Source organism: Halichoerus grypus, chromosome 1 (genome assembly GCF_964656455.1).
Source record: "Halichoerus grypus chromosome 1, mHalGry1.hap1.1, whole genome shotgun sequence".
NCBI classification, from domain to species: domain Eukaryota; kingdom Metazoa; phylum Chordata; class Mammalia; order Carnivora; family Phocidae; genus Halichoerus; species Halichoerus grypus.
This window is the reverse complement of record NC_135712.1, coordinates 215,307,784-215,333,938: the sequence shown is the minus strand read 5'-3', so window position 1 is coordinate 215,333,938 and position 26,155 is coordinate 215,307,784. Positions and strand designations below refer to the sequence as shown.

General features: G+C 62.2%; 2 protein-coding genes and 1 long non-coding RNA gene across 10 annotated transcripts; 2 read left to right on the top strand and 1 right to left on the bottom strand.

Moving 5' to 3' along the window:
* Positions 1 to 833: 833 nt before the first annotated feature.
* LOC118521431 (uncharacterized) lies at positions 834 to 2,645 on the bottom strand. Its single transcript, XR_004910137.2, has 2 exons — positions 2,583 to 2,645; positions 834 to 1,103 (listed from the first exon to the last, which is right to left on the bottom strand). It is a non-coding gene; the product is annotated as an uncharacterized LOC118521431 (long non-coding RNA).
* On the top strand, positions 2,087 to 25,941 carry SCAMP4 (secretory carrier membrane protein 4). Of its 8 annotated transcripts, XR_013442342.1 has the most exons (9): positions 2,087 to 2,174; positions 8,268 to 8,315; positions 11,400 to 11,528; positions 11,779 to 11,935; positions 13,121 to 13,222; positions 19,581 to 19,698; positions 21,786 to 23,303; positions 25,192 to 25,261; positions 25,422 to 25,941. XR_013442342.1 is itself a non-coding variant. In XM_036069982.2 (7 exons), exons 2-7 carry the CDS (start codon positions 8,309 to 8,311, stop codon positions 21,963 to 21,965), a joined length of 693 nt encoding a protein of 230 aa, XP_035925875.1. In that variant the 5' UTR covers positions 2,087 to 2,174; positions 8,268 to 8,308; the 3' UTR covers positions 21,966 to 23,398. The 8 variants fall into 8 exon arrangements, 5 of the variants coding, with proteins under 5 accessions (XP_035925875.1, XP_035925876.1, XP_077914162.1 ...); XR_013442339.1 differs by having other exon boundaries at positions 25,192 to 25,941; XR_013442340.1 differs by lacking the exons at positions 25,192 to 25,261; positions 25,422 to 25,941 and having other exon boundaries at positions 21,786 to 22,550; positions 22,600 to 23,398.
* Positions 3,085 to 8,315, top strand: ADAT3 (adenosine deaminase tRNA specific 3). The gene is given in 3 exon segments (XM_078058004.1): positions 3,085 to 5,551; positions 5,554 to 6,750; positions 8,268 to 8,315. Coding segments are annotated over 2 exon segments (1,116 nt in total). The 5' UTR covers positions 3,085 to 5,515; the 3' UTR covers positions 6,634 to 6,750; positions 8,268 to 8,315.
* Positions 25,942 to 26,155: the final 214 nt, after the last annotated feature.

Sequence of the window (26,155 nt, the reverse complement as noted above, 5' to 3'; positions counted from 1 at the left end):
TTATTCATTCACCCGTTGATACTTGAATTCCCACCCTTTATCTATTGTGCATAATGCTGCTGTGAGCATGGCTGGGCCAGTATCCATTTGGGTCCCTGCTTTCAATTCCCTAGTGTATATATCTAGACTTAGAATCGCCGGGTCATAGGGCAGTTCTTTTGGAAGATCTGCTAAACTGTTTTCTTTTTTCTTTTTTTTTTTAAGATTTTATTTATTTATTTGACAGAGAGAGACACAGTGAGAGAGGGAACACAAGCAGGGGGAGTGGGAGAGGGAGAAGCAGGCTTCCCGCCGAGCAGGGAGCCCGATGCGGGGCTCGATCCCAGGACCCCGGGATCATGACCTGAGCCGAAGGCAGACGCTTAACGACTGAGCCACCCAGGCGCCCCTAAACTGTTTTCCATAGTGACTGCACCACTTCACATCCCCATGTGAACTTAAAAAAAAATAGGCAGGGCGCCTGGGTGGCTCAGTCGTTAAGCGTCTGCCTTTGGCTCAGGTCATGATCCCAGGGTCCTGGGATCGAGCCCCACATTGGGCTCCGTGCTCGGCGGGAAGCCTGCTTCTCCCTCTCCCACTCCCCCTGCTTGTGTTCCCTCTCTCGCTGTGTCTCTCTCTGTCAAAATAAGTAAATAAAATCTTAAAAAAAAAAAGCAGAAAAATACATTGAAGAGATTCATTTTTTTTACATGAAGAAAATTGAGTCTTTGCTTTTAACAACATGCCAATCAAACACCTTGGAATTTAAAAAAAAGTCAGCAAAACAGGCGCTCTAGGCTAGCTTGAGTGGCACAGCCAGGGCTGGAGAGATGTGTAAAGAAGAAAACAAAAGCACACTTTAATCTGACTTTATTTGGAAGAAAAAAAGGAAGGTGACCAGGGGCAAGCAAAATTGTTTCCTGGAGTGTTGTTTTCCCAGGAATAAATGGGGACTTGAGGCGATGCTTTGCAAAGGAAGGGAATCCACCAGGATGGATTCTTAGGGCCCTGCAGGGTTGAGGAGCCTGGGGGCAGCAGGAACCCCGGGGAGGAGGGTTCTCCCCTCCAGCCGCCCCCTCCCAGGATAGACATTTGACAGATCTTCAGGGGGAATTCCTTGGTTCCTGCAGGAAGGAAACAGGGAGACAATGGAAACATGGAATTTCCCCCTTCAGGTCCCTTTTATTTTATTTTTATTTTTTTAAGATTTTATTTTTATTTATTTGACGGAGAGAGACACAGCAAGAGAGGGAACACAAGCAGAGGGAGTGGGAGAGGGAGAAGCAGGCTTCCCGCCGAGCAGGGAGCCCGATGCGGGGCTCGATCCCAGGATCCTGGGATCATGACCTGAGCCGAAGGCAGACACTTAATGACTGAGCCACCCAGGCGCCCCTCCGGGCCCTTTTAGATCTGAATTTTTCTCCTTACTCAGCAATGGGGTCAAACCGGGATCTTCCAACCTGTGCGCTGTGTACGCTTGGGGTTGGTTGTGTTGGGGCTGTCCTGTGCACCGCGGGGTGCTGAATGACATCCCTGGCCTCCAGGTTTTGATGCCATTTGATGCCAAGTGCACCCCCCCCGCCCCCGGGTCACAACAACCACAAATGTCCCCAGACGTTGCCCAATGTAAAGAACCCTTGGGTTAATAAATCTGTTTGACCAGAATGAATCCCTGGAGTTGCTCATAAAATTAGCATGTTTTGCCTTAAAGAGTCAAGAGGTCCCGGGACCTTCGCCTACTGTACAGATGGGAAAACTGAGGCCAAGAATCGCCCAGTCCTTGACCAGTATGAGAACCTGACCACGCAGGTCTCGGCGGGCGGCCCCAATGGAGCCACGTGGCAGCAGCAAACTGGGCTCGGGGAGCGCTGCAGGGTGTCGTGTACGCTTCTGCCTCAGTCTCTCTAGTCGGATTTCCCCAACAGCCCCCAGGGTCCTCTTCTCCGGACCTCAAACCCTCAACTCGGCGCTCCCGGCGCTCCAGCCGCTCTCCCGAGCCGCGCTCGGGAGATGGGCGGCACTCCGTGGCCCGGCGCGCAGCCTTGTGGGGATTGTAGTTCCGGCCCCGCCCCTGTTCCCCGCCGACCCCGCCCCTGGAACTACGCTCCCGTCGTGCCCCGCGGCGCGCGCGGAGGCGGGGCAGGCGGTCGGTTGCTAAGACTTGTGAGGCGCTGCGCTCGCTTGCGGTTCGTCAGGTAAGCGCGGGGCCCCGGGGGCTCGGCTCTCGCGACCCGGGCTCCCACGGACGGCGAGCCGGGGTGGTGACGGGCGGGGGCTCGTATCTCTGCTGGCGGGGGACGCCGGCCGCGCCGGGCGCGAGGAGGCAGCCGGGGGCATCGGCGCCTGTGCGCGTGCGCGTGCGCGCGGGGCGGCCGGGCCGCGGGCCGCTGCTGCCCGCGCCCGTAGACCTTGTGCGCGTGCGCGCGCCCCTGCGGCCGGGGGTGGAGGCCCCGTGCGTCCAGCTGCTCCGCTCGCCCCCTCCCCCCGCGCGCGTGCTTGGGGTCATCGCGGCCAGCCCCCTGCCTCCGGGCCGCGCGTTTACTGGCGTCCCGCCCCGCAGGCGTCTTCCACGTCGGTAGACGTGAGCCTCTCCCGGCGCTTACCGGCAGTGTGAGTGCTCGGGGTCTTCTCTTGTCGTGGCTCCGGGCAGAGGGGGTTCCCTCCCGCACCCCGCATGCCCGACATTCTGGAACTTTCGTGCACGGCCGGGCGCGTGGCAGGACGCCCCGCCGTAGGAGAAGTCCGTATGAGCAAGGGGGGAGCTCGTTAGGGGCTCAGATGGCCGCGCCCTGGAACCAGCCCCCGGCGCGCTGCGGGCGGCCCGGGGCTCCGGCGCTGGCTGTCCTGCTCAGGCTGCCGGCCTTCCAGGGCGCGCTGCGAGTCGCTGCCTCCGAGGAGCCCTCCGGGGCGCTGCCCGCCCCCCGCAGGGCGTCGCCGGGCCGGGGGCCTCGTGTGGGGCCCCGTGTGGATTGCGTCCCTCCCTGGCTCGGACTGCCCTGCGTGGTGGTGTTGGGTTCCCACTTCTCGGAGGGGGACGCTCAGGGTGGGCTCACACCCAGGCTCTGGCCGGCCTGCCTAGTCCCCTGGTGAGACGGGGCCTGCGTGAGTTTACGGGGTGTTGCCTTGCAGGGCGACTGCACTGCCTGAATCGGTGCCATTTCCGGCTTCCTCCCAGCGCCAGGGTTCCAGAGTACCCCGATTGCGGAGGGGGCCGCGGGGGGCCCTGAGCTGCCCAGGGGACTTGTGTTAGGGTCCTGTCTCTGGCCCACCACACCCTGTGGGGCTCCCATGCAGGTGAGGGCCCCCTGCTCCCGGCCCAGGACTCCAGTGCCAGAGACAGGTGCTGCGACGGCGCAGGTGAACGGGCTGTTCTGAGCAGGCTGTGTCTGCCCCGGGGGTCCAGGGACGGGACTGCGCTGGCAAGAACAGCCAAGGGTGTGTGCGGGGAGTGTGGAGGCGGCCAGGTGCCGGAGGCTGGGGCTCGATCTGCGGCAGCGGACAAGAGAGGAGCCCAGGTGCCCCGTGGCTCCCGGCCCACTCCACATCCCTGGCGTGTTGAAACAGAACACTGGTCTGTGGACGCTGTTTGCCACTGGGCTGGCTCTCCCCTCCGGACGCTGGGCCTGGGAGCTCAGGCGGGACCCCGTCTGCGGAAGCTGTCCTCCGTATCTGTGGAGTGGGCTCGGGAGGCAGTCCGAGAGCGGTTGAATGTCTGCCTGGTCAGATCCTGAGTCGCCTTCCCTGCCTTGTGGCTCCAGGCACGTCCTTCCGGCTCACAGAGCCTCATCTTGTCTTGTAGAAAGGGGACAGTTCCCCAAGCTCCCTCCTGGGTCATTGGGAGGACACGTGGCGGCTACGGTACCAGCAGCTGTCATCTGAGGCATTGGGCCTTGTTTGGAGGCTGCTGACCTGGCAACTGCCCCGTGTCCTTACCCCTCCCCACGTCCTTACTTCTCCCCGCTTTTTTTAGCAGCTTCACTGAGGGGCAGTTCACCCATTAAAAACGGACAGATCTATGGTTTTTAGGACATTTGTGGGGTTGTGGAACTGTCATCACAGTCTTATTCCAGAACATTCCACCCGCCCCCCAAAAAAGCCCCGTCCCCATTAGTAGTCACACCCAGTCCCCCTTCCCCTGGCCCCCAGGAGCCCCCTTCCTGTCCGCGGATGAGCCCGTTCTGGACGTGTCACCCACATGGACTCACACCCCGTGTGGCCTTCTGTGTCTGGTTCCCTCCCTGAGCGTCGTGGGCTCAGGGTCCATCCCCGGGGCCGCGTGCGTGGGCGCCTTGCTCCTGTTCACAGCCGAGTAACATGCCTGCGTGTGGGGGACCGTGTGTGTATTTGTTCATCCATCGAAGGACACTCGGGCCGTGTGCACACCTTCTGGCTGCTGTGGACGCTCTGCCGTGAGCAGGCGTGTGCAGGCTTCTTTGTGGACGTGTGTTCTCCGTGCTCCTGGGCTCGTGGCTGGGTGTGGAGTGGAGCAGCCGCTGGCTGGACGGTGACTGCTGGGGTTTTTACCCACCCCACCTAGGAGCCGGCACCCCGGCCAGCAGTGTCCCAGTGGCAGGCTCCTTTACTTGTCACCTGTTTTGTTTTCATCGGACAGAGTTGTACTTTTGGAGGAGCAAGTGAGACGTGTATTTTGCCGTGGAGACTGGGAGCTTCTGCGGCCCATGCGGGCTGTGGGGTCCTGGGCATGGTGTGTGCTGGGAGCAGATTCAGAGTCGGCACCATGGACCCTCCGGTGGGCCCTCCGGGCACCAGGGGCCCTCTATGCCTTCCAGTCTTCATGGCTGCCACCAGCAGCCCTGGTTCTGCGTGCTTACCAGACTGTATCATGAGCTCAGGACATAGCGCGGTGGGCGAGGATGTCCCGTGCCCTCCAGCGGGCCTGGCTGATGAATGCCCGCGGTTCTGTGCAGCAGAGGAGCGTGCTGGGAGGCGTGTCGTGAAAGGTAGAAGCCCACAGTTGTCAGACAATTGCAGCCTTTCCCGGTTCACGGGGAGGGGCGGGGAGGGGGGCGGTCCACTCCAGGACGCCAGCAGGCCGTGTGGTCTGGGCACACAGTGGCAACAAGGATCCTCCAGAGTCACGTCGAGATGACCAGTAATTGAGGTCTGACGTTATCCGAGCCGGTCCTGACCGGCAGGGACACAATGCGAGGTACGGACATAACGTGAAATGTTCTAGAAGCCACCGTTCCAAAAAGTGCACAAAGAAACAGGTGAAATTAGTGTTGTCACCTGAGCACACGGCCAACGTGAAGACAGTTGACGAGACCGTTCGTGTTTTTTCTCACTGAGTCTCCGAGACCCGGTGTGCGTGTTCACGGTGACACGTGTCACGGGGGACAAAATTGTCAGTGACGGTTTAAGTTCTGCAAACCAAGAGTTGGCAGGATCTGAGCGCGAGCATGGCCAGTGATGCGTTCTCTGTGGGCCGAGCTCTCGGACGAGCCTTCAGATGCCGCACGCTCCTGGGACCTGGGACGGACTCCTCCGGCTCACCCGGGCCTTCTGCACCTGACGGATGATGCTCTGCTCCGATCTCTGTCTCCCACAGTCGGAGCCGTGCCGAGGAAGGACCCCGCCCCGGGCCTCATGGAGCAGCGTGGGGACGAGAAGACCCGGAGCCCCGAGCAAGAGCCCGAGCCGTGGCAAGCCCTCCCGGTCCTGTCCGAGCAGCAGTCCAAGGACGTGGAGCTGGTGCTGGCCTACGCCGCACCCATCCTCGACAAGCGCCAGACCTCACGCCTCCTCCAGGAGGTGTCGGCCGTCCACCCGCTGCGCGCCCAGCCTCACCTCAAGAGGGTGCGGCCCAGCCGCGATGCCAGCCGGCCGCACGCGCTGGAGCTGCTGCTGTGCCTGGCGGGGCCGGCCGCGGGGGCCCGATCGCTCGCTGAGCTCCTCCCGCAGCCAGCCGTGGACCCCCGGGGCCTGGGGCAGCCCTTCCTGGTGCCTGTGCCAGCCCGGCCACCCCTGACCAGAGGCCAGTTCGAGGAGGCGCGCGCCCACTGGCCCACGTCCTTCCACGAGGATAGGCAGGTGACTCGTGCCTTGGCCGGGCGGCTGTTCTCCGCGCAGGAGCAGACGGCGATGCAGGCCCACATGGAGCGGGCTGTGTGGGCCGCGCGGCAGGCGGCTGCGAGGGGCCTGAGGGCCGTGGGGGCTGTGGTGGTGGACCCGTCCTCCGGCCGCGTGCTGGCCACCGGCCACGACTGCAGCAGCGCGGCCAGCCCGCTGCTGCACGCCACCATGGTGTGCATCGACCTGGTGGCCCGGGGCCAGGGCCGTGGCGCCTATGACCTCGATGCCTACCCTGCCTGCTCCTTCGCCCCAGCCCTCGCCCCCCTGGGCGTCCGCGTGGGCTCTGTGCGCAAGCTGGACGAGGACGGGGACGTGCATGCGGACAGCCTGCCCTACGTGTGCACTGGCTACGACCTCTACGTCACCCGCGAGCCCTGTGCCATGTGTGCCATGGCCTTGGTGCACTCCCGCGTGCAGCGTGTCTTCTATGGGGCGCCCTCGCCCGACGGCGCCCTGGGTACCCGCTTCCGCATCCACGCCCGGCCTGATCTCAACCACCGCTTCCAGGTGTTCCGTGGGGTCCTGGAGGCCCAGTGCCGCCGGCTGGACCCTGGCTCGTAGGCGGCCGTGCCCGCTGCCTTCTGGAGCTTCTCTGCCGCCAGCGGCTCAGCCTCCCCTCAGGCCCCCCGGCAGGCCGCCGCCTCTCTCACTGTCGCCCAGGCGGCCGTGATCCTGCGGGTCAGTGTTAAGGACGACGCGCGTCTCCACCCCGAAGCCGGACCCCACGCTGTTCCCACTGGTGTGTGGGGACGCGTTTCTGCCCCGTCTGAGCTTTTTCCCTGGGCTTGAGCTTCGTGGGGTCCAGCCTGGGCGGGGGGCTGGGCACTCGGACTTCTCCAGCCACCTTTTGCCCCAAGCCCGAGGGTCTGCCGGGACAGAATCCCCCTCGTCCCGGGTGTCAGGAGACGGCTCTGTCTGTGAAAATAAACAGCCCCAAACCAGGTTGGCGTCTGTTGACAGTGGCAGGGGACCATGGTGGCCGAGGGTACCTGGGTTGGGTGACCACTTCTGCCAAGGTTTGGGGTTTGTGCACGGGAAGGGGAGCTTCTGAGCCAAGTGGGGGAAGAGTGCCCCCCCCCGGGCGCCTCCCGGCCTGTGTCCTGGGTCTGGAAGGGTGTGGCTGGCCAGTGCGTATTTACACAGAGGCACACCTGCCAGCCTGGAGTCAGCTCCCCGAAAGGCTTCTTCGGCTGTCGTCCCATTTCCCGTTCTTCATGGAGGGCGGTGGGGCGGGGGTCAGCTGCAGAGCCGTCAGCACTAGAACCAACGTGGGTTTGTCTGGCAAATGTGCATTTTTGGATCATGGGGCCACTGTGGGGCCCAGTTCATCCCTGCTCTGAGCCTCCCCTTGAGCCCTAGGGGTCTTCTCCCGGCCCACGCCAGCCCACAGGCACAGGGCGGGGGAGGGGGTCTGCCCACAGGCCAGTGCCGTGGATGGGCAGTGGGGTGGCTGTGAGCCCACCAGGCGTGTGGGCACAGAGGACTGGGCCGGGCCAGAGAGGGTCTCCTGGGGAGGGGGGCGTGGACCCTGGGAGCTAGTGTCACTGGAACCTCGTCACGTAGACTGGGTGAGGAAGTCGTCCATGGGCTCCCATCCCAGTGAGGCGGTCGTGGCCACATGAGCCCGGCTTATGTCCCGGAGACGGCAGTGCCCAGCACAGGGCCCTGAGGGAGCCGGCAGAGTCCCCGCAGGTGTACGCGTCGGGGGCAGCCTGCTCGCCGGGGCTCCTCCGTGACGCCAGCTCACCTGGTTCCGTGTAGGAAGGGCACTGGGTGCCAGGTGCGTCCCTAGCTGCCCCACTTGGGTTGTGGTGAGGTTGTCAGCCCTGTCAGCCTCGCAGGGACAGAAGTGCAGACCAGAGAGGCCGTGTGACTTGTGTAATGTTCACAGCAGTGAGCGCGAACCCCGTTCTCAGTGGCCCTGAGGAGGTGCGTGCAGCTGTTCGTGGATAAAGAGGAAGTTTGGGGGGGTTGGGGACGAGGAGGCGGGGTGGGCCCACGGGGTCCCAGGAACGTTTCGGTTCCGGCCGGGTGTGTTTGGGGCAGCAGCCCGACCCCTCTCCTTCCAGCACAGACGCGGCCCGGGGGGCTCTGAAGGGGAGGCCTCTAGGTGCGGTTGCTGCTGAGCACGCAGCTGGGGTCGGGGTCCCCCGGCGGCTTCGGGGACCTCCTGACTATGGCTGTTTCCCCTCCAGGTGGCCGTAGGCTTCTGCCCCGCCCAGTTGTCACAGCGGAAATGTCCGGTGAGTGTCCCCCAGAGGCCCTGCAGCGGGGGATCCTCTGGGAAGTGTCCCCTAGTGGCCAGACCCACCCTAATGCCCCCCCCGGGGGGGGCACACACCATTCTCCTCCTTGCATGGAGGGTGCTGGGGTCACTTCCTCGCTCTGAGCCAGACGAGCGATAGATTCCCGTTTCCATGGCACTTGTCGGCCTGGCCAGGCTTTCTGCCTTGGGGCCCACTTGGTCGTGGACGTCAACGTAACGTGTGAGGTGTGGGCGTCTGGGGTCATACCTACACGCGTCAGATGACACTCTCACTCTCTCACGGTGTGCCCACCTCGTCCTGCTCGGAAGGAGGGATGGAGTGTGCAGGTAAAGTGAGGGCGGCCCTGGGGCCCCAAAGCCACGGTGAGGCGCCAGGAGTGCACACCGTCCGCTCACGGTCGCCCCACGCCTCTCCACCCCTGCCGTCCCAGCATCTGCCCGGGTACTCAGGTGGGGGGTGGGGTGGGGCTCCGGGTGCCCAAGTTCTAAGTGTGCACAGAATGTTGCCCCGGGGCTTCTTACCTGCCGAGAAAGCAGGGTTTCAGAGGGTGTGTGACTTGGGGGTGGGGTTCCCACCTCCGTGTCACAGCGTGTGCTAGCTGCCTGACCGCTGGAAGCATCGCCCTGTTCTTGCTGTGGGCTGCAGGAGGGGTGGGGGTCAGATGTCGGGAGGAGAGGGGTGCCGGGGGCCGTGGGGCCAGGTGGGGTCCTCGTTGGGGCCTTGGACAGGAGCCTTGAAGGGTAGTGACTGGTGACCGTGGCATGGAGGCTGTGAGTCCGTGCCAGGGAGGCCCTCCTCCCACGTCTGATTGCAGGGGCTCAGAGCCGGCAAGCTCAGAGTGGGATCGACTCCCCTCTCTGCTCGGGCTTGGGACACGCTGTGGCTTCCTGTGTCACGTGGTAAATGCCTGTGGCCTCTCCGTGGCCAGTAAGGTGTGGTCTGCCTCCGCCTGTCCACCCCTCCGGCCCTGATCTTCCCACTGCCTCTCGATCAGCTGGCACTCAGACCGAGGCCAGAACGCACTGGCCTGTTTCCTTTGCTTTCTGGAGTGTTTGTTTATTTTTTTATTTTTTATTTTTTATTTTTTTTAAAGATTTTATTTGTTTGACAGAGAGATAGAGAGAACAAGTATGCAGAGAGGCAGGCAGAGAGACAGGGAGAAGCAGGCTCCCCGCTGAGCAGGGAGCCCGATGCGGGGCTCGATCCCAGGACCCTGGGATCATGACCCGAGCCGAAGGCAGCCGCCTAACCGACTGAGCCACCCAGGCGCCCCTGGAGTGTTTGTTTAAATACCAACTCTTGCAGTGAGGGGGCTAACCTGACGACTCTTTTTTTTTTTTTTTTTTTAAACTTTTTATTTATTCGTTTGAGACACAGAGATAGAGAGAACATGAGCAGGGAGAGAGGCAGAGGGAGAGGGAGAAGCAGGCTCCCCGCTGAGCCAGGAGCCCAATGTGGGGCTCGATGTGGGGCTCGATCCCAGGACCCCGGGATCATGACCTGAGCTGAAGGCAGACGCTTAACCATCTGAGCCACCCAGGCGCCCCCTGACAACTCTTTTTAAGCAAGCTTCACACGCGGCATGGAGCCCAATGCAGGGCTTGAACTCACGACCGTGAGATCAAGAGCTGAGCTGAGATCAAGGGTCAGACGCTTAACCGACTGAGCCCCCCGGGCGCCCCTGCCCTCCTCTTAGAGCACAGCTAAGCAACCCCCCAGCACACACATCCCTGGTGCCCCCTTCCAACACAGACGCAGCATTTTCCAGCACGCCACACTTGCTCATTCATTGTGATTATTGTTGGTCTCCCCCTGGCCAGGAGGGCGGCCCCCCCGTCTTTTGTTCACAGTCTGGCCCTCCGAGGTGCTCAGGAGACGTGTCCTGCCATAGGGGATGTTGAAAGGCTGAGGGGTATCACTAACCATACTGTGCTGCAGGCTAAGGCCTGTCCCCAAAAGACGTGTTTAATCCTCACCCCGTACCTGTGAAGTGGGGTTTTATTGGGAAGCAGAATCGTTGCGTGTATGTTAGTAAAGAGGAGCTCACGCTGAAGGAGGGTAGCCATAATCCAATGACAGGTGTTCTCATAAAGACGCACAGGGGAGGTGGCCGCGTGACCACCGAGGCAGGCATGGAGTGATGCGGCTGCATGCCGAGGGACGCCTGGAGCCCCCAGGAGCTGGGAGAGCCAGGAGGGACCGTCCCCTGGAGCCTCCAAGGGAGCGTGGCCCTGCCCCACCTCGACCTCAGACTTCTGGGCTCTGGGACCGGGGAGCATAAAGTCCTGTGGTTGGAACCCCCTGGCTGGTGGTCATTTGTCAGAGCTGCCCCAGGAAGCTCATGCATTCAGAGTGCCAGAATCTTCTCTGGAGTCAGGTGTTAACGGTATTTGGCTCTGCCACCGAGTCTGCGTGTCTTCTCTGTCTGCTCTCAGGAATCACCACGGCGGAGTGATTTAAACCACTTTTTTCTGGGGCGCCTGGGTGGCTCAGTCGGTGAAGTGTCTGCCTTCCACTCAGGTCATGATCCCGGGGTCCTGGGATCGAGCCCCGCGTCTGCTCAGTGGGGAGCCTGCTTCTCTCTGTTCTCCCCCTTCCCCCATCTCCCTCTCCCTGCTCATGCTGTCTCTCTCTCAAATAAATAAATAAAATCTTAAAAAAAAAAAATAAACCACATTTATCATTTCATGTCGTGAAGTCAGAAGTCCTAAAACTCAGGCGCAGGCAGGGTTGGTCCCCCCCCCCCCGCCGGGGCCCCCGGGAGACCCAGCTCCGGCCTTTTCCTGGCCCGCGGCCCCCCCCTCCATCCTCACCACCAGCAGCGCGGGGTCTGCCCATCTCTGGGACTCCCACCCTCTGCCTCCCTCTCGTGAGGACCTCATGAGGACGCCGGGCCCTTGGGGAACCCAGGGTCACCCTCTCCTCGGGGGCCCTGACAAGGTCCCCTCTGTTGCGTGAGGGGACATGTCCGCAGGTTGAGGACAGGGATGGGGACGTGTTTGGGGCTGTCACTGAGGCTCCCCGCCTGGTTTCGTTCCCTGGTGTTTTCTGTCCTTGCAGAAAAGGAGAACAACTTCCCGCCACTGCCCAAGTTTATCCCCCTGAAGCCCTGTTTCTACCAGAACATCTCCGACGAGATCCCCATCGAGCACCAGCTTCTGGTGAAGAGAATCTACCGGCTGTGGCTGTGTGAGCCCTGGGGCGGGGGCGGGGCCTCCCTGTGCACCCCTCAGACCCCGGCCCGGGACAGCCCACACCACAAAGTTTGCCCGAATTTTGGGCTGAACCTCGCCTTTCTAACACAGTGATGTCCCGAGTCCTCCTCTGGCTGCGTGACTCCCATGCTGACCAGAGCCTCGGCCCGGCTCCCCCGGCGGGTGGGAGGGGTCCTGGCCTGCCGCCCTCCGTCCCCGCTCACCCTCCTCGCCCCCCTCTCCAGTCTACTGTGCCACCCTGGGGGTCAACCTTGTCGCCTGCCTGGCCTGGTGGATCGGTGGTGGCTCGGGGGCCAACGTTGGCCTGGCCTTGGTCTGGCTGCTGCTCTTCTCCCCCTGTGGCTACGTGTGCTGGTTCCGGCCTGTGTACAAGGCCTTCCGGTAAGTTGGGGCGTGGGGCGGGCTGCATCTCTGAGGGGGCCTCGGGGAGCGTCTGGGGTTCAGCACCGGCAGGAGCCAGACGCCTGACCGCGCGCTCGGGGCCTGCGCCCTCGCCGGCCTGGCGTCTTGCGCACGTGCCCAGAACCGTTCTGTTGGGTTTGGGGACAGCTTATATCCAGGGGCTGCAGACCACGGCCAACGAGGGCCTGTTCTTTTAATAACTAACTCATCTGTCCGCTCACCTACTCGAAGCAGCGTTTCTGGTGTCTTCAAGGGGTTGTGGAACCATCACTTCTGTGTAGTTCCAGAACATTCCATCACCCCCAAGGCAACCCCGTCCCCGTCAGCTGTCACTCCCCAGCCCCCGCCCCCACGAGCCCCCTTCCCGTCCGTGGATGAGCCTGTTCTGGACGTGTCACCCACGTGGACTCACACCCCGCGTGGCCTTCTGTGTCTGGCTCCCTCCCTGAGTGTCGTGGGCTCGGGGTCCGTCCCCGGGGCCGCGCGTGTGGGTGCCTCGCTCCTGCTCACGGCCGCGGGATGCTCCTGTCTGTGGACACTCGCCCCCAGCGGGCCCCCTGTTACTCAGGAGCTGCCGTGTTTGCCCCTAGATGGTTCCCGAATCCCGGGCTCTCAGAGTCCATCAGACAGCGTCCCTGAGGCCCTCCTTGGAGACAAGACCTAGAAACCCACGTGTGTGCTGGAACTAGACAGGCCGTTCCTCCAGGTTCTGGGCTGGCTCCGGCTGCCTCGCTCAGGAACGCGCGGGGCCTGCTGACGGCCTGCGAGTGCCCTGCCTCCTCCCGCTGCCCTCAGGGCTCAGGGTCCTGCAGGCCCCGTCCTGCTTCGGTGGCCTGCGCCGCGGCCCCTCGGCGGCTGCCCCCCGTCCTCCGGGGAGCATGCAGAGCCCCTTAAATCTGCGACACGCCGTCCCCTGGGTTAACCTCCAGCACCCATGTGAGCGTCGTCGCTCGCACTGAGATCTCTCAGACCCCTTTGCAGCCAGGAAGCTGTTGGCGCAGTGTTTCCCAGAGAAGCCGTGTGGTGGCCCCGTAGAGCCCAGGCCCAGGCTGAGCAGCGTGGGATGGCGCGTTCGGGTTGGCGCCTCTGGGGAGGGCGGGAGCCCCGTCCCCGCTGGTCCTGCTGCACGCGGGCTGCCGTGACAGCTGTTCTCTCTCTCTCTAGAGCCGACAGCTCCTTCAACTTCATGGCGTTCTTCTTCATCTTTGGAGCCCAGTTTGTCTTGACGGTCATCCAAGCGATCGGCTTCACGGGATGGGGTGCATGGTGAGCCAGGCCCCCGGGAGCCCAGGCTGCAGCGCAGGGGTATGACGCGCGTTCACTGTGGGACAGCAGAGCCCGAGTCTCCCAGGGCGTAAGAGAAGGCGCGTGTGCCCTCGTGCGTGAGCTCTCGGGGCGGCACCCACGGGGCTGGGGTCTGCTGCTCACGCGCACCCGGGGCCTGCCCCTGAGGGTCCTGCCCGGGATGCACTCATGGGCACCTGGAAGGCTGGGAGGTGGGCCTGGGGGGTGTCTGGGAGGAGCAGCTCAGTGGACAGCACAAGGGCCTCCCCGGGATGGCCTCCTGGGACACCGCCATCGAGGGAGAGCCGGTTTTCTGTTTGCTTTTAAGGTTTTATACCTAGTCCTGTGGTTGCTGTCACAGATTACAACAAGCTTAGCGATTTAAACAGTTACTTCACACTTTTGGGGTCAGGAGTCTGACACGGGCCTCATGGAACCAAACCCCAGCGCGGGCAGGGCTGGTCCCCCCAGGGCCCCCGGGAGACCCGGCTCCGGCCTCTTCCTGGCCCACGGCCCCCCCCCATCCTCACCCCCAGCAGCGCGGGGTCTGCCCATCTCTGGGACTCCCACCCTCTGCCTCCCTCTCCTGAGGACCTCGTGAGGATGCCGGGCCCCCCGGGAACCCAGGGTCACCCCCTCCTCGGGGCCGTGACAAGTTTCCCTCTGCGGACACGTACCAGGTCCCGGGACGAGAATGTGGGTGCCCGTGGGGCTGCTGGCTGCCGTGGGTCACGTCTTTGGTGTCGAGTATCCTGTGGGCGACACGTGAGGCTGTGCATGCGCGTGCTCGGCCTTGTCCGTGCTCTGGAGTCCTGTCTCTGCTCAGGTGTGCCCTGTGCGGCCTCTCGTTTGCCATCCCTTAGGGTGTTCATGGCATCCTGAGCCTGCCCCTCGGCTTCTTCCTGTTGTCTGTCCTCTTCTGTGTCTTCTGTCCCCTTTTCAAAGTTTACGAGTCACTTCCTGCTCTCCCCTGGGATTGCTTCTAGCACAGCCTTCCCCTGTTGCTTCCTTCCTGCCCAGTGAGCAGATGAGGTCTGCGTGGACCCTCGGTATTGGGTTTCTTCTTGGCTGATGCCCTCCCAAATCTGGGTCTGGAGGGCCAGTGAAGGGCTGTCTTGGGGTCCCAGGCGCGGGGATGTGCCGGGAGGACCCCCAGGCTCAGCAGACGGTCGACCCCACGGCCGTGGTTTATACAGAGAGGACAGGAAGCCAGATGAGCTCAGGGCAGAGGTGTGGGGGGCGGGGCGGGGACACCAGGCAAGAGCTTCCAGAGTCCTCTCCCGGGGTGTCCCACAGGACGCGCTTAGCTCCCCCCAAACGAGACAGGACCGCGTGTGTGAGGTGTGGTCTCCAGGGGGCCGGCAGAGACCCAGCACCTGGTTCTCTGCGGGGGTCGGTCTCGCGGGCCCCTCTGCCCAGCTTGGGCCAGGACCCCAGACTCCAGGAGGGGAGCAGGCGCTCAGCCCGAACCTCGTGTCTGCACAGACGGTTCAGGGACCCGAGCCCCCCGGCAGCGAGGGTGGTGGGAGCCCGGAGTCCGGTTCCAGACGCCGCCGAGGGCCAGCCTTGCGAGCCGCCCTCTGGGGAGGGAAGTCTCAGGCCTGCCGTGCGAGCTCTTTTCTGCCCAGTGCCACCCCACCCTGGTTTCCACACTGGACAGGGGTGGTGTGCACCTTCTTCGGGGGTCGGCTTGCAGAAGGGGGACTTCAGGAGTTTTCCTTCTTGCTGGAATGCTGGCCAAACAGGGCAGGGGACAGGTGACCAACCAGCTGGTGAGCTTGGGCAAAGAACTGCTCTGAAAGGTTTTTCTCTCCTGAAAAATCAGGAGGAGGAGAACACAGCACCTCGTGAGGATGCCGGGCCCCCCGGGAACCCAGGGTCACCCCCTCCTCGGGGCCGTGACAAGTTTCCCTCTGCGGGCTGTAGCCCCATCTGCTCTCGTAAAAAGCTTGTCATCGCTCTCATTCTTTCGCTAGGTACTGGCCCGCACAGGTGGGGCGGGGCCAGTGGGCGAGGGTCCGGGGAGGCCCCACTGGTTCCGAGCCCCTTGGCCTCCCCAGGGCTCGGTGCAGGGAGTGGGGACCCCGAGGAGCCGGCCTGCCAACCACATTCCCTTTGGAAGCCCAGCCCAGGGTCTTCCCGCCCTGCTGGCCCTTGGTGGGCGGCAGGCTCATGGCCCACCGCCAGGGGGCGGGTGGGCTGCAGCTGCGGCCCGGCCGGTCTCTGCGCCCAGCAGCCACCAGTACTGTTTCCACGGGGCGTCAGGCTCATCCTCAGAGGGGATGCTCCCGGGGCGCCCGAGTGCATGAGACCACACTACTCTTCACGCCCGAGAAACCACCCTCGATTCCTTCACACCCCCCTCTCGCTTAAATTGTGGCTTTTTAAGTGGGCTTTTTAGGGGCGCCTGGCCACCTCCGTCGGTGGAGCGTGCGACTCTTAACTCTCAAGGTTGTGAGTTCCAGCCCCACGTGGGGTGTGGAGCCTACTTGAAAATTTAAAAAGTTAGAAAGAGAAACTCTTTAAATTACCATCTACTTATTTATTTTTAAGCGATGTGTTTTGTGAGTGGGTTTATGACGGCGCTCACGACGCGCAGGCTGTGGACGGTCCCCTCCGGGGGCGGCGGCTGCGTTCTCTTGGCAGTCTCCTGGCAGAGGTCAAGAAAGGCTGTCCCCAGAGGAGCAGAGGAAGCTGGAAGAAGAGCGGCTGGTACAGGAGAGTCGTATGCTCTGACACCCCGTTTCCTGTGGGGTCTCTGGTTCACGCTCCAGGCATGCGTGTCCCCCGTAGATTCGGTGACTTGGAGTGTGCCCAGTTCGGTTGCAGTGCTCCTTGGGGCAGAGGGGACCCCTGAGCTGCTTCCACCCCTCCTCCTGACTCTCCGGCCCCCAACCCTCAGACTGCTCCTGGAGCCTCCAGGGCAGGACCTCGGAGGGAGGGGCAGAGAGCAGGAGGCTCTGGGGCCTGGGCCGAGCCCTGGGGTGAGGCCGGGGTGAGGGTGCCGACCTCCCCCCACAGCGGGGAGACGGTAGGAGGGAGACCCGGTGCTGTGTACCTGGAGACGGGGAGTGACTGAGCCAGCCAGGCGCCCCGTAATAGGGTTTTCATGTCGGGCCACTTCGGGGTTTTCAGGAAGGTGCAGAGACAGGACAGAGTGCGGTGGTCACACCCGCTGGCATCTGATGTCTTTGCCGCTCCCGGAGCTCAGTGCGGCCCTGGCGCTGCTGTCCTGGCGGCTGGCTGTCCTTGGAGCCCCCGTGTTTCCATGAATGTCCTTCTGTTCAGGATTCCTCATGGCATTGAACTACGTTTTGCTTTGGCAGTATGTCCCGATGGGGTGTGCACGCTTCTGCGGGTCCGTTTCTCTCTCAGGCTCTCCCCAGTCTTTGCGCCCCTCCCTTCTTTCTAGTTGATTTATAGGAGGGAGGCTTCAACGTCCTGCACTTCCCTGCCGTTTGGTTTTTAGAATAATGGTTTTAGCGAGCTACACAGCACAGACCAGAAATTTGCTCTTAACGGTGAACAGCTCGGTGGTTTTAGTGCATCCACGAGGTTCTGCAACCATCGTTTCTATTTAGTTCAAGAATGTTCTGTCAACCCCAAAGTACCTTGCCCCCATCAGCCGTCACTCACCATTTACCCCCCTCCCAGCCCCCGGCCCCCACGAGCCCCCTTCCCGTCCATGGATGAGGCTGTTCTGGACGTGTCACCCACGTGGACTCACACCCCGTGTGGCCTTCCGTGTCTGGTTCCCTCCCTGAGCGTCGTGGGCCTGGGGTCCGTCCCCGGGGCAGCGCGTGTGGGCGCCTCGCTCCTGTCCACGGGGGATGTGCTGTGCTCCCATCCAATCCGATGGGCCCGGGGGCGTCTAGGGGACGCGCGCTGTGCTCCCGTCCATGCCCATGGGCCCGGGGGGTCTGGGGGACGTGCGCTGTGTGCTCCCGTCCATGCCCATGGGCCCGGGGAGTCTGGGGGACGTGCGCTGTGTGCTCCCGTCCATGCCCATGGGCCCGGGGGGGTCTGGGGGACGCACTGTGTGCTCCCGTCCATGCCCATGGGCCCGGGGGGGCCTGGGGGACGCGCTGTGTGCTCCCGTCCATGCCCATGGGCCCGGGGGGTCTGGGGGACGTGCGCTGTGTGCTCCCGTCCATGCCCATGGGCCTGGGGAGGTCTGGGGGATGCACTGTGTGCTCCCGTCCATGCCCATGGGCCCGGGGGGGTCTGGGGGACGCACTCTGTGCTCCCGTCCATGCCCATGGGCCCGGGGGGGTCTGGGGGACGCACTGTGTGCTCCCGTCCATGCCCATGGGCCCGGGGGGGGTCTGCGCGAGGCGCTCCTGTTAGCGCCTTGGCTGTGACACGTGTCTCCGCGTGTCGCGTTTGCGCTAGCTGCGGGGTTGCTGAGGGACGCGGCCGCTGGCCTGACCAGTTGCCAGACTCCCCAGATCTCGCGTCTCCGCTCCGTCTTTTCACACGCCCTGTTGTCCTCTCCCTGGTTCCAGCCCCACGAGCTCCGGCCTGAGCAGCTCTGGGGGAGCCCCTGGCGCCCCTCATCCCCTCCCTGAGCCCTGCCCTCCATCTCCTCGCCTCTCTGCATCCTCCCTGCTCCCCGCCGCGGACGCCTTGGCCTCTTCTGGTGCAGATGGCATGCAGCAGCCTCCGTCGCTCACCCAGGTGTAGCTGGCGGGGGCCAGAGCGCGAGCGCTGTCGCCCAGGGTCGTACCTGAGATGTTTCTCGCCCCTGGTCCTGCGGGGAGGCGGGTGCTGTGGAGCAGGCTCCCTGTCCCGCATTCCTGCCTGTGCGTGCCTTTACTTCCCCAGAGGCCACAGAGCTCAGGCTGGGGCCTCCGCCCGCCTGGCCCTTCTCCAGTGCCCCAGACCTGTTGGGAGGACCCTAGTCCCCAAAGTGACACCCCCCCCACACACACAGCCAGTGCTTCTGCCCTCCTGGGAGCCTCCGACCACCCAGCACCCGCCTGGGCCCTCCGGCTGCCTGGCTGTACCTCACACCGACTCCCTGACCCAGTTGAGGCCCCCCCGGTGGCTTTCCCAGCACCCCCAGGCTGAGTGGGATCAGGTGGTGGTCCGTCCCCAGCGCCCAGCACAGAATGAGGCTGCGGCCCAGGGGCTCTTTGGCTGTCCCCACGTATGCACTTGGGTGGGGAGGACACGCAGCTTCCCTTCTGTTTGGAGTGTGGCAGGGTCTCTGGAAGATGCTTACAGGAAACCCATGCGTGCTGAGTGCACCCCAGTACTTGGCCTGCTACCCAAGGCGGGAACAGACGCTTGCACGCAAGCACAGGCAGCCTCCAGAGACACAGGGCTTGGCCTCGTGTGAACTGGGCGGCCGCAGGTGCATCACGGCTCCGGCGTGGGGCGTGGCAGGGCTCCCATGGGGGCGGCTGGACGCAACCTTCTGCTTCTCGGGGTTGACGCTCCTGCGGGGCTCTGGGTGGCAGTGCGTGTGTGGCCGTGGGGGCTGGAACAGCCCGGGTGAACGGGGGCCTGGCTGGCTGATCCGTGGATGTGGCCGCGTGGCGGGCTCCTGGAACAGAGGGACGCCCGCGGGACAGCCGGGACGCCTGAATAAAGCACGTGGGTTAGTTAATAATAGCGAATTAGTGCTAACTTCCTAGTTACTATACGTTGTTCTAAGTCCCTGAAGGTCGAGCTGTGTATTTTTATTACCTGTTCAGAAAAATAAAACCCCAAAATACACTTATTTCCCACCTCTCACCCCAAGAGGCAAATGTGGGTGTTCGTCCACATGTGTACAGGACAGAACAGGTCCCGTGGGGTCTTCCTGTACTGACTCCTCTTTAACTCCTTTCCCCTCTCGCTTCCTCAACGCCTGCTCGGCATGCGGTCAAGTGGCTGTGGTACACCGGACATCTGTGTTCTTTCCAGCTGGTGAACACTGAGGATACCCCCGGGTTTTCACAAAGACAAGGAATTCTGGGGCGTGAATTCTTAGAAGGAGGAGAGCTGGGTGCAGGAAATGAGCACGTAGGGCTTTTTGTGGATAACTGCCGCTGTCCCCGCAGAGGGACATGCTCCCACCAGGGCAGGTTCCTCTCCTCAGCCCCTTGCACACCCCACACTCGCCTGCGTGGCAGGGGAACGCAGAGACCCCATTCTAACGTGTTTTCCTCGTTGCTGGGTTTGAGCATCGTTTCGTGTGTTCACTGGCCCCTGCAAGTCCTCGTACCAATTGCCCATTTTCCTGCTAATAGTTTATTTTTTGTTGTTGATTTGTTGGTGCTCTTTACATATAGAGGATGCTGGGCCCTTGTTTGGTCGACGTGCTGGCACCCATGCTCTCTCTTGCCCCTTGCAGTGGTTGGCTGGCGGCAATTGGGTTTTTCCAGACCAGTGTCGGAGCTGCTGTGGTCATGCTGCTTCCAGCCGTCATGTTCTCCATGTCAGCTGCCATGATGGCCATCGCGATCATAAAGGTAAGGCCTCTGGGTCCTGGGACTGCCAGCATCTTCCCATGCCTCCCGTCGCCTGAGTCCCTGAGTTCTGGGGGCTCATCTCATCCCTGTTTTAGGAGCGAGAGACTGAATGTCCTGGAACGAGCTGACCTCTACTCAGGCAGACTTGGGGAAACAGCATGGTGTGGGCGGCTGATGACCACACCCGCCTTTGGGCACCACCCGTCAGAGGCCCCAGCACGTATGCGGCCCCGGATGTGCTCCACGCTGCCCGATTTGGCCACCGCTAGACATTTGCCGCCCCGTACAGTTAAATTCACATTAAGTAAAATTAAGTAAAACTGAAAACCCAGGGGCATCCACTACACCCATGTCATCTCAAGTATTTGCTGGCTGCGTGGGGCTGGTGGGCCGTCTCCACCATCATGGAAAGTTCTCGTGGGCAGTACGGCCCCGGGTGCTTGGAGACTGCAGCAGAACGCTCGTTCTGCAGAAGCTGGCGGGCAGCCGTGGGCTCTCCTGGGGGTGGACACCAGGCCTGCAGCCCTCAGGTGTTGGTCAGAGCCTGTGGATGTGCGTGGAGTCCCCACGGGAAAGCAGAGGGACGGGGCGTCACTCCAGCACTGGGCCCCAGCACGGGCTGTGTGGTGGGCTGTGACTGGATCTCTTTAGCCCTTTGCCACGAGATTCTAGCTTTGAAAGCCCGTTTCCTGGCTTATGTAGGCTTTCTCACCCTGCACCCGGCTGTGTGGGAAGACAGGAGCATTGTTCCACACCCCCCATATGTGCACCCCAAAGGCTTTCAGCTGTGTGGACAGTCGGGGGCGGGGGGGGGACTGCAGAAACCACAAAGGAGACACACTGAATGAATCTAAACACGGTTCCGGGATCAAGCCCACACAGGAGCCAACTGTTTCCAATCAGGGACTTCTGTTCAGCAAACATTCTAAATTAGAAAGCAAATACTAACTGAAAATGCCTATAGGGCTAGAAAGGAAAGATTTGTGGACTCAAATAGAGTGTGTTCTTCCTAAACAATGGGAGGACCCCTGTGTCCATCCCTGGGCCCAGGCCCAGGCGCGGGGATATGCCGGGAGGACCCCCGGGCTCAGCAGACGGTCGACCCCACAGCCGTGGTTTATACAGAGAGGACAGGAAGCCAGATGAGCTCAGGGCAGAGGTGTGGGGGGCGGGGCGGGGACACCAGGCAAGAGCTTCCAGAGTCCTCTCCCCGGGTGTCCCACAGGACGCGCTTAGCTCCTCCCAAATGAGACAGGACCGCGTGTGTGAGGTGTGGTCTCCAGGGGGCCGGCAGAGACCCAGTGCCCGGTTCTCTGCGGGGGTCGGTCTCGTGGGCCCCTCTGCCCAGCTTGGGCCAGGACCCCAGACTCCGGGAGGGGAGCAGGCGCTCAGCCCGAACCTCGTGTCTGCACAGACGGTTCAGGGACCCGAGCCCCCCGGCAGCGAGGGTGGTGGGAGCCCGGAGTCCGGTTCCAGACGCCGCCGAGGGCCAGCCTTGCGAGCCGCCCTCTGGGGAGGGAAGTCTCAGGCCCGCCGTGCGAGCTCTCTCTTGCACACCCCCTACTCCCACCGAGAGGGGTCGGAGAGACAGATATTTAACAGTCATGCAGGAGAAGAAAGATCCCTGTGAGAAACGGGGAAAGCATTCAGCTTCACTGGTCATCAAGAGTGTCCAGTTAAAATGCCATTTTTCACTTGCTGAGTTTTCCAGAACTTCTAGCGTTCTAGCACTGCCCCACATTCCCCGAGGTGCAGTGGGGAGTCAGTCCTTCCTGGGGACGTCTTCCTAGGAGACTGGGCCACGTATGGGATGCGAGTGTCAGGTGGGTGCCCAAGAGCCTGGCCCCGGAGCTGGGGCAGAAAGCAGTGCTGGTGGCCACACATGTCAGCAGCGGGGGGACCGTGGTCGTAGATCAGGGCGGGGCCCTCTGAGTCCGCCATGTCGGCTTTGGTGCCTTTTCTAACATGTCTGCCCGGATGTTTCTGTGACTTCTGTCATTCACCCAAGACGGCCTGCTTTAAACACAAGCAGGTCTCTTGTCGCCACACACAGGCTCAGTTTGGATTCTCTCTCCTCTGCCCTGCAGGTGCACAGGATCTATCGGGGGGCTGGCGGAAGCTTCCAGAAGGCTCAGACCGAGTGGAACACGGGCGCTTGGCGGAACCCACCGTCCCGAGAGGCTCAGTACAACAACTTCTCGGGAAATACCCTGCCCGAGTACCCTACTGTGCCCAGCTACCCGGCAGCCGGCAGCCAGTGGCCGTAGAGGGGCTGGCTGGCCCTGCTGCCCGCCCCCCTCCCCTCCCCCGGCCAGGGCGGTGGAGCCTGCGAGCACTCAGGGACCTGCGCTTGTGTTCGTCTTGTGTTTGGCAGTGAGGTCCTTGCACGCGCCACCCAGAAACCGTCCAGCCTGTGCTGCCGCAGGACGGCGCCCGTGCTGCACAGCACACCCTCCTCTGGAGGTCTCAGGCCGCCCTCAGGCCTCCCCGAGGAGAAGGGGCAGCAGGCCGGCCGCCTGCCTTCCAGAGCTGATGGCACGGAGAGGGACTCCGCCAGGGCGTCACCCTCAGCCCTTCTCCTCCCCTCCTTCCTGTCCCCGTGGGCGATGGAGGGGCTTGGCCGGGTCCTCCGTGTTCTTGTCCTTTGTGTCCCTGTCCACCTGCAGCCAGAGGGCTCTTGTGGACGGCCCTGCGGGGTCGGCCAGAGGCCGATGAGCCGCCTGGGCACCATGATCTGAGCCCCTGTCCATCTGTCCGTCTGCCCCCTGGGCTCTGTGTGGGGCCATTGGCCTTCCTGCCCACAATGGCTCTCTTCATGGGAACATCGAGGGGACCCCTGTCGAGATCTGAAGGCTGGGGCGGAACCCCTTTGGGGGGGACGGGGGCCGTGGGGATCTGAAGGCTGGGGCGGAACCCCTTTGGGATCTCCCCTCTGCAGACGCAGGGAAAGCCTCAGCAGCGGGCAGAGTGGGTGGGCCGGCTGCGCCCACGCAGCCCTCGCTCGAGCTGCAGGAAGCAGGAGACTGGGTTTCTTGAGTGGCCTTCTAGAAGTTAAGATGTGACAAACCTGTGCCTTAGTGAGCAATCTAAACGACACGTCACCTCCCTCCGGCTCTCGTAGCTCCTTCTGAGACAAAGGACTGGAATGTTCCGCGGGGATCTCGGCAGCACGCCTGTGAGCTGACCAGCCGGAAGAGCCCTGATCGTCTCCTAGCCCTTGCTGGCCAGGCGCCCCAGGCGCCCCGAACGCTGCCTCTCGGCTCCCGGCTGGCTGTCTCGGGGTAGGACGGGGACCCTCTGCGTCACACACTGCCGCGCGGGACGCCGGCCTCTCCAGAAGCCCGGACCAGCCAGCCCTGTTCTTTGCTCTCCACACCCATGCTTGCTTGCTTTGGCTGCTCGTGCTGGGCGCCGTGTGGTGTCCAAAGGTGGCCGTGGTTCCTGAGGACGCGCCTGGGCCTGGGTCCCCTCGGGTCTCAAGCCGTGGGTCTCCCGGGTGTCCCTGAACGCCCCCTAGCCAGCCTCTGCGACCGAGAGGCGTGCGCTGCACTGACCGTGGGGCCGAGTCCCCTGCTGCGCGCAGGACTGAGCGGGTGTGGCCCCAGGTAGGAGAACCGCACGCGCATCCGCCTTTGTTACTTCGTAGTGGGTTTTGTTACGGGAGAGTATCCTGGAAATAAATACCATAGTCCTTCCTGCATCACGGGGCCTCTGCGGGGCTGTTGGGGCATGCGGGTCTGTGGCCCTAGCCCCACGCCGCCCCTGCCTGTGACCCTGCCCCGCACAGCGTCGCCCTCGTGTACTGTGAGCCATCACAGTGCGTCTCCTTCATGCTTTTCCTTTCAGTCAGCTTGCTTTTTTTATGCTCCGCTGTTTTAACTTGAAAAAGGGAAGTGTACAGAAAATGAGAAACCAGCATCACTTGCCCCGAAGGATGCATGGTAGACATGGCTGGAAGAGAAACAGGAGGGCCTCACAGAAGCCCAGCTGCAGGGGCCTCCCCAGGGCTCACGGCCTGGACACCCCACGTGGACACGGGAGGGAGGGCGGGACGCTTTGCCACCACAGGAAGGAGACTAGATCCACAGAGAGAAACCAGACCGAGCCCCAAGCAAATGGCATGGGTTGCATTGTGTCCCCCCCCCAGCCCCCCCCAGATTCACATGTTGACATCCTAGCGCCCAGTAGGTCAGGACAGGAAATTATTTGGAAATGGGGCGGTCGCAAGGGTACTTAGTTAAGGTGAGTAGGGTGGGCCCTAAAGCAATGACAGCTGTCCTTACAAAAAGGCGACGTGGACCCAGACAGGCAGGCAGAAACCCCATGAAGATGGGGCCGATGCTTCTACAGGCCAAGGCACGCCGAGATGACCAGTGACCTCCCCCCGTGAAGCTGGGGAGCCTGGGACAGGTTCTCCCTCAGCAGGAACCAGCCCTGCAACACTTCTTGGGCTGTGCCCTCCTGAGCTGTGAGGGTTAGGGTTAAGGCGGCCCCAGGAAGCCCCCCCAGATGCTAGAGCAGTGAACGAGGAGGTGGGGTGGGGTGTGCTGTGGGGACGCACCTGTCAACGTGTGGGATGCGGATTGCAGGGGTGGACGGGGAGCGGGTGTCCCTGGGCTGGGCGGGGGGACCGGACTGGCGACAGGGCAGGAAGGGGGGAAACGGCCCGGGTGAAGGGATGTGTGTGCCCTGAGCTCCCAGGTGACCTGTAAGGATGCAGGACGGGGCTGGAGTTGAGACACCAAGGCCCAATTGAGAAAGGGACCCTTTGTGTGGGCGGCCGCATCAAAGAACCACAGACTCAGGGTTGAAGCCACAGGGGTCTCTCCTCCCACCTTCTGGGGGGCAGAGCTGGGATCTACAGCAGGATGCTGGCGGCATCACCTAGGACCACGGACTGGGGGGCTCAGTGCTCCTGCATCCTGGGGGCCAGATGTCTGAGCTGTCGGTGTTCATGGGGCGGCGTCCCCTCTGCAGGCTCCAGGGAAGGGCCCTCCCTGCCTCTCCCAGCTGAATACTAATACTCTATTAGAATTTAAGACAAAATTTAAAAACATTTGTTAATGTCATCTAAAAATCTGTTCATTACACTTCAACATTAAAAAAATAACTTTTTTTTTTTTAGAAAAAGGGGTGAGTGGCATTCTTCATTTTTGCAGAGAGGGTGGCTGGGTTCTCTCTGTTGTGACCTGTTTGAGCCCAATGTAAAGATTGGGGGCAAAAGGTTTATCAGGGAGACAAGTGCGCAGGGGTCACTAGGGAGGCGTCAATGAGCTGGTCACAGCCGCGGGCAGTCGAGGCTCAGTCCCTCTGGGACCCTTCGGAAGGCACAGACCTGTTTCAGGCTGTCCCTCCGTGTTTGGGGCTTGGAGGGCCTGGGCTCTGCCCTCAGGTGGAGCGCAGTGGGTGCTGGTCTGTGTGCGTGTATGGATGTGTGCGTACCTCTGTGTTTTGTGACAAGTTGAATTGTACCCTTCTGTTCATATGTTGAAGTCCTAGCCCCCAGGACCCCAGGAGGTGACCTTCTTTGGAAACAGGGTCATCGAAGGAGTAATTTTTCAAGGTAAGGTGAGACCATAAGGCGTAGAGTGGTTCCAACCCAATATGACAATAAAAAGGGGACACGTGGGCCCAGACAGGCAGGGAGAAGCCCCGTGAAGCTGGGGGAGCCTGGGACAGGTTCTCCCTCAGCAGGAACCAACCCTGCGACCCCTTGTCCTCAGACAGGTATGGGGGCCTGGAATCTCCACATATCTTTTTGGGGACCACAGTTCAACCCGTAACAATGGCCAATCTGGGTCCACATCTGTGGGAGTTTCCTGGGACTGCCACATCCAAGTACCACAAACTGGGTGGCCTGAAACAATTCATCCTCCTAAATTCTGGAACCCAGAAGCCTGAAATCAAGGTGTTGCGGGGCCACGCTCCCTCTGGAGGCTCCAGGGGAGGGTCCTTCCAGCTTCTTCCAGCTCCTGGGGCTCTAGAAGTCCCTCGGCCTGTGGCTGACCCCCTTCAGTGTCCACTCTCTCTTTGTTGTTTTCCTCCTTTTTAAAAAAAAAAGATTTGGGGCACCTGGGTGGCTCAGTCGTTAAGCATCTGCCTTCGGCTCAGGTCATGATCCCGGGGTCCTGGGATCGAGCCCCGCGTCAGGCTCCCTGCTCAGCCAGGAGCCTGCTTCTCCCTCTCCCACTCCCCCTGCTTGTGTTCCTTCTCTCGCTGTGTCTCTCTCCCTGTCAAAATAAATAAAATCTTTAAAAAAAAAAATTCATTTTAGAGAGAGTGAGTACGCGTGGGGGAGGGGCAGAGGGTGGGGCTGAGGGTGAGAATCTCCAGCCGACATCGTGCTGAGCGCAGAGCCTGACGAGGGGCTCGATCCCAGGACCCGCGATCATGAGCTGAGCCCCATCTGAGTCAGGTGCTTCACCGACTGAGCCACTCAGTCGCCCCGTGTATCTTC